This window comes from Eretmochelys imbricata, chromosome 5 (genome assembly GCF_965152235.1).
Source record: "Eretmochelys imbricata isolate rEreImb1 chromosome 5, rEreImb1.hap1, whole genome shotgun sequence".
NCBI lineage: Eukaryota > Metazoa > Chordata > Testudines > Cheloniidae > Eretmochelys > Eretmochelys imbricata.
Genome location: NC_135576.1, coordinates 130,334,987 through 130,341,146, shown reverse-complemented (window position 1 = coordinate 130,341,146; position 6,160 = coordinate 130,334,987). Strand labels below are relative to the sequence as shown.

Genomic DNA, 6,160 nt, shown 5'->3' with positions numbered 1-6,160 from the left:
CTTTCCTCTGAAAAATGCAAAGTTAAAGGCAAAAGCTACGTTAATGTAACACTAAAGCTACTCAGCAGCGTTTATTTTTCTTTTTAAATATCAGAACATGCCCCAGTTAAGGTTGCTGCGGCATCAGCCTGTGTAGTTGACAACGTACACCTAACAACCAGCAATACTGAGCTCCCTAGCTGAGAAACACCACAGTAAGGGGCTTTTGCTATGTGCATCATAGCACAGGGACCAGGAGCCTTAACTTCCCCCTTTCTGGCTTGTTAAAGGTTAACGTTACATTGCATCAGCCCAGTCGCTGGGTTATAAGAAAAAGGAAAGTTTCAGGCAGGGAGCCATGTGGGTCGGGGGGGGGCCTCCGTGTTCTCCGCTCCACCTGCACTTCCGGAGGTGCACCCGGGCTTCTCAGGCTTCCCGCAGGCTGGTGTATCACATGGCTGGGCCCAACAACCATGGAAAGTACAAGACCCCCTCCCCCTCCCCGCTTTTCTTCCTTCCCCAAAGCCTGGCTGCCGCCGGGTTTCGCACGTTGCTTTAAGGGGCTTTCATCCCAGCCCCCCTCGAGCCCTGGCCGCCTGGCGGGGGGGGGCTCTGCAGCGCGGGCTCTGGCTGGGCCCTTCTCCAGCCCGGGCCCCCCCTGCTTGCGGCCAGGCCCAGCCCCGTTGCTCCCGCCGCGCAAGGTGACTGTGTCCCGGCCCCGGCGGGGGAGTCAGTGGACCCCAGGCTGGGCTCCCGGCCGCCGAGGCTGCCGCATCCCGGCCGCCGCCCTGGGGCAGGGGCGGAAGCTGGCCGCGGGCGGGGAGCTCGGGCTGCGCGGGGCGGTGCCGGCGCTCCCGGCCCCCCTCGCTGCCGTGCATTTCCTCTTCCTCCCTGCATGCAGCAGCCGCGGCGGCCGCCGGGCGGGGGGAGGGAGGGGGCTGGGCGGAGGCGGCGGCGGCGGAGCTGTGGCCGGGAGCGGGAGGCGCCCAGAGCCAGCCCGGGGACGCGAGCGGCCGCGGCGCAGCGGAAGCGGGGGCCAGGGGAAGGAGGCGGGGGGCGGCGCTAGGAGCCGGCGGGGCCCGACGAGAGTCACCGTGTCACGGCGCCCGGGAAGCTGCTGGATCCGCCCCCTGGAGAGGCCGGGGCCGCCGCAACCGACCCCCCGCGCCCGCCGCCCCCTGCCCGCGCCGGGCTTAGCGCGCGGGGCCCAGGCCGAGCGGCGCCGAGCAGCCAGGGGAGCCCGGGACGGGCCTGGGCCGCCGCCTCTGAACTAGGATGTCCCGACATGAAGGTGAGGGCCGGGGCCTGCCGGCTGCGGGCACCCGCCGGCCAGCGGGATCGTCATGGCGGCGCCGCCGAGAGCGGCGGGGCCGGCGGCGGCGGAGGCCCCGGGGCGGCCGGGGCCAGGGCGGCGGCCGGGCAGCTTTGCAGTGTCATGGGGGAGGGGGCCGTGTCCGTTACGGGCAGGCCCCGGCCGCCGGCGGCTCCCGGCCCCGCACAGGGCAGGCGGAGGGGCCTGCCGCGGCCTAGCGCCGCCCGGCCCTGCCCGGCCCGGCCGCCAGGAACGGGGCTGGGGCTGGTTACCCCGCTGCTGAGCGCAGCGGCCTGGGGCCTGATGGGGCGAAAACTCCCTGGCTGGGGTTTGATCCCGGCCTCCTTCCTCGCTGTGCCGGGACGGGGCGGGGGCTGCAGCCGCCTGGCGGCGGGGGGCCCAGGCCGGGCAGGGAGAGGGGACGTAGGGGCGGGGGCATCCGGGGCTGGGGACGGGGGCCAGGCGTGTCCGTGGGGATGGAGGGCTGGGAGGGCGCGGGTGGAGCTTGGGGGGGCGGCGTGTTGGGGTCGGTAGGTCCCGGTGGGGGAGGTGAATGTGGGGGTGTGGATGTCAGAGGGCTGGTGGGACTGGGTGTGGATGGGAGGGGGGGGTTGTAGGTAAAGGCGGGGAAGGAGAGTCACACATGGCGTGTGGCGGGGAGACAGAGCTGTTCGTGCCTGTGTCACAGTGGGAAGGGTCCAGGCAGAGGAGAGGGGGTGTGTTGTAGGTGGCTCAGAGGAGGGGAGCAATGTGTCAGGGCCCGGACTGTGTGGCGGCAGGAGGGTGGCAGGCTTCTGTGAGGAGGATGCAGGTGTGTTTTGGAGATGTTTGGAGAGTGGTTTCTTGTGACTGTGAGGGGTGGAAGATGAAGAACAGGTTCAAGCGAATGTTTGGTTCAGGGAGAGGTCTTCATGTCTTTTTCTGCATTGGGACTAGTGTTTGGGGATATGGTTAGTAGCTGTGGTCTTGCTTCGGGAAGAGCTGACGTTTTGGCAACTTTGGCAGGTTATGAACTTTTAATATTTTAATCTTTAGTGTAGAAAAGGAAATGAATGCAGCTGTATTAACAAATCACTGCAAACATTTTGAAAGGTTAAGAAAAGTTACGTACGTAAGTAGAGAAAATGCTTTAGATATGTACTCTTGTCATTCTGTATTTTTTATTGTTGTAAGGGAGGTAAGTGGATAGTTAAGGATTAATCAAAAACGGCAATGAGAAGGAAGGAGACAAGAACACAGGCAAAACGGAATGTATCTGGGAAGAAAAGAAAAATGTAATAGCGTGTATGTCTGTATGGAGAGGTTTTTTCTCACTTTGGCAAGTGAATAGTTGGTTTAGAATGTAAGATCTTGAAGAAGCTCCTTGTAATAAGAGATTTCATCCAGGTTATTGTTTCTTGAGGGGATAACCTCAGCACCTAACCTGGCAAAAAGTTATCTTCTATCTCCCTTTGCTTAAAGAGGGATGATCTTTGTTGTCCCAGTGATATAGAAGTAATCTTTTTAAATTAGGCAGATCTCTGAAGATATACTGGAATAGAGGTGTCTACATCCAGTCTTGACAGACACAGACAACACAGTAGGAAAGTTCAGAATTTGGGGAGTAATGTTACAGGCTTCCAGCCAGAGGGTAGGTAACTTTGATGCAGGACTAGAGTATGTGGGATGGAGACTGGTGTCCACACTCCTCACTCTGCCTTAAGGTTTGCTAATTTAGCTGAGTTGTCTTATAGGAGTCCATTAGTATTGAGATTTTTTTTATTTTGAGTAAGAGGACGGATTGTTAAACACTGGAACAAGTTTCCTAGGGAGGTTGTGGAATCTCTGTCTTTGGAGGTTTTTAAGAACAAGTCAGACACCTGTCAGGAATAGTCTAGTTATTATGTGGTCCTGCATTGGGTGCAGGCAGGACTAGATGACCTCTCAAGGTCCCTTCCAATCCTACACTTCTATGATTCTATGACTGTTGCCAAACTTTTAGTCTGTCACACCAGATCCTAGCTCAGTCTCCTCATGTGATACAATAAATTCTTCTTATCTTTCTCTAGATTTGGGTGGGTTTGTATAGAAGTAATTAAGCAAACAGCAAAATGAGGGTTAATCTCACAGTTGCTTTGTGTATTGTATTTGTTGGAGGATATATTCTGTAAATTGGTTCTCAAACTGTGGTGCACGTACCACATGACGGTATGCGGGTTTAAACTATAGTATCAGGGTAAGAACTCATAACTGCACTGATTAACATTGCAAAGGTGGTATGCCAACTGCTTTTGAAATCTATTTGTTACACACTAAGTCTTAAAGTGAGAAATATTGTAAATGTTTGTAATATTTGATAAAAAAGGTATTTCACTCTTGAAGTTAGTATTTTACTGGGAGACAGGAATCTTAGAAACTGAATTTTTATAAGCATGTCTCTCGTGGTGTATATTGTGAAATTCCTAAGCTGGAAAGAACATGTATGGAAGAACATGTTTTTTTCAATGTGGGATTTTGGTGATGAGTAGGGAGAATTATTTTAACTAAACAAGGTTAATATTTGGGTTGTCAGATTTTAAGAAAATGTTCCTTCTTTCAAGTTATAATGGGTTAGTTTTGAAAATGGAAATTCACCTTTTCCTGTTAGGTTGCAGGGTGATGTGAGGTTTGGTAACTTCACATTATGGATGTATTCTTTCCAAAGTAAAAACAACAAGATAGAACAGGGGTTCTCAACCTTTTTCTTTCTGAGCCCCCCCCCCCCCCCCCAACATGCTTTAAAAACTTCACAGCCCACCAGTGTCACAACTGTTTTTCTGCATATAAAAGCCAGGGCCAGCATTAGGGGGTAGCAGACAAGGCAATTGCCCAGAGCCCCATGCCACAGGGGTCCCCACAAAGCTAAGTTGCTCAGGCTTCAGCTTCAGCCCCCGGTGGCAGGGCTGGGAGCCCTGGGCTTCAGCCCTACACTGCGAGGCTTCAGCTTTCTTGCCCTGAGCCCCAGCAAGTCTAACACTGGCCCTGCTTTGCGCCCCCCCAAAACCTGCTTGCGGCCCCCTAAAGGACCCCGGAACCCTGGTTGAGAACCAGCTTGAGATAGAAAATGCTGCTGCTGCAACTTGGTATGATACATTTTATAGGAACCTGGTTAGTCTTTCTATTGGTTGTCTCTTTATCCAGGACTTTGCACCATGTATTCAAATTGTTTTATTATATTGATAGTCCAAATTCGAAATTAGTTGTAGGATTGAAAATAGTGGATTTCTTTTCACTGTATTACAGACTGAGACTTGGTTTCCATTATAAGCCTGATGTGACAGTACCACCCCCTCTAAAATCCTCAAAATATGTCATTCCCACTTCAGATCTTCCATGTGTGGTCTGTGGTCAGCAAACAATTTTTGGCCCAAATGTGCGTTGATTGAAAGAAGCTGTTTTTGAGTTATAAGACTCAGGAAAAAACAACAACCCAGGCTTTAATCATGTTTAGAAAATTATATCTTTGCTGTTTTCTCTTCAGAATCATTTTGTACTAGAAATTTCAAATGAGATTTATTTGAGAGATCTTGGTGAAATCTAGAACACTGGGCTAATTCTGAAATGGGGAAGGGCATGTTTGGGAACTAGCTGCTGTAGAACTTAGAATGGTTCCCAGTGCATTTATAAACAATGTAAATACATAAATCCAAGACACACCAACTTTGTTAAGGTTAAGGACATACCAATAACTTAAAGGTAAACAAATACATTGAAAAAAAGGCACTATGTAGCTTTTTGTGTGTGTGTGTGTGTATATATATATATATATATATAAACACTTAGAAATTGAGGAAATGTTAAGATTAAACATACATTTGAAAATCTCATAAGGCATAGGTAAATCATCACCAGAACAACCTTAACTGATCTGGGACAACCAGAAACATTGAGACAATTAGGTGAGAATGATATAAAAGCATAAATAGATTTGATCTCTTCTGTTGGAGATAACAAGAACTGGAATGGTTTCCCCTTACGTGTACAATGGCTGTGCCATACACAATCCACAAAAAGACTTTACAATTCCTGACTAGACAAATAGCACATTGGAGGCAGTCGTTCTCTGCTCTGTATTAAGATTTCATGTGCCATCAATTATACAAATCTCATTAAACACAGAATTAGTGTACCTTTGTATGCAAATCTCTGAGACCCAGATAAGGAATCTATAGCAGTTTATATGAATAAGGCAAAGCTAGTGTGTTGAAGCATCAATTTACTAACAGAAACATGTATGCATGAAACCAATTGTAAAATCTGTACTTTGTGGTGCACATTTTCAATTCTTCATGTACCTCTTCCTCAAATATAAGATTGTTACTCCAGAAGTACGTCTTCCCAAAATTAGCCATATAGCCTGCAAATTTCTTAAAACCCTTTTGTAGGAAAATTTAAGAGATGAGGGTAGTAGTTATACAGCCTACTGTATTAGCACAGTGACTTTTCTGAATTTAATGGTAGTGCTTTGATTTGTATATCTCAAAATACTTGATATTGGTGGGTTCATATTACTCAGTGAGAACATGTTTAGGCCTATAATCAAAGTTAAGTGCAGTATCTGAAAATGGGTCACCGTTGTAGTTCAGGTAATGAGAATTATGGTTGGGGCAGAGGCAATGTAGTGCTAAACCTAAATAACTACAAAACTGATTAGAAATATGGGAAACAGAATAAGCTTCTGTATAATAAAAATGTTTGCGTTCAGTGGAAAACTGAATCCGCTTTGGGAATATACATTTGACAAATGCACTTGCCAATAATATTTTCATTGGCAAGTGGGCCTTACCTATTAGGTTAGCAGAATTTTTTTTTTTTAAATCTACATTTTTGGCCCTTTGGCTGTCACAGAAA

General features: G+C 49.2%; 1 protein-coding gene across 1 annotated transcript in view; it reads left to right on the top strand.

Annotated features, from left to right (window-relative positions):
• The first annotated feature begins 934 nt into the window (after nt 1-934).
• Nucleotides 935-6,160, top strand: part of KCMF1 (potassium channel modulatory factor 1) — a 70,198-nt gene continuing 64,972 nt past the window's right edge. Inside the window, exon 1 of the mRNA XM_077817920.1 lies at nt 935-1,270. Within this exon, the coding sequence (XP_077674046.1) occupies nt 1,255-1,270 (16 nt within the window). The 5' untranslated portion in view covers nt 935-1,254. The remainder of the gene's footprint in view (nt 1,271-6,160) is intronic.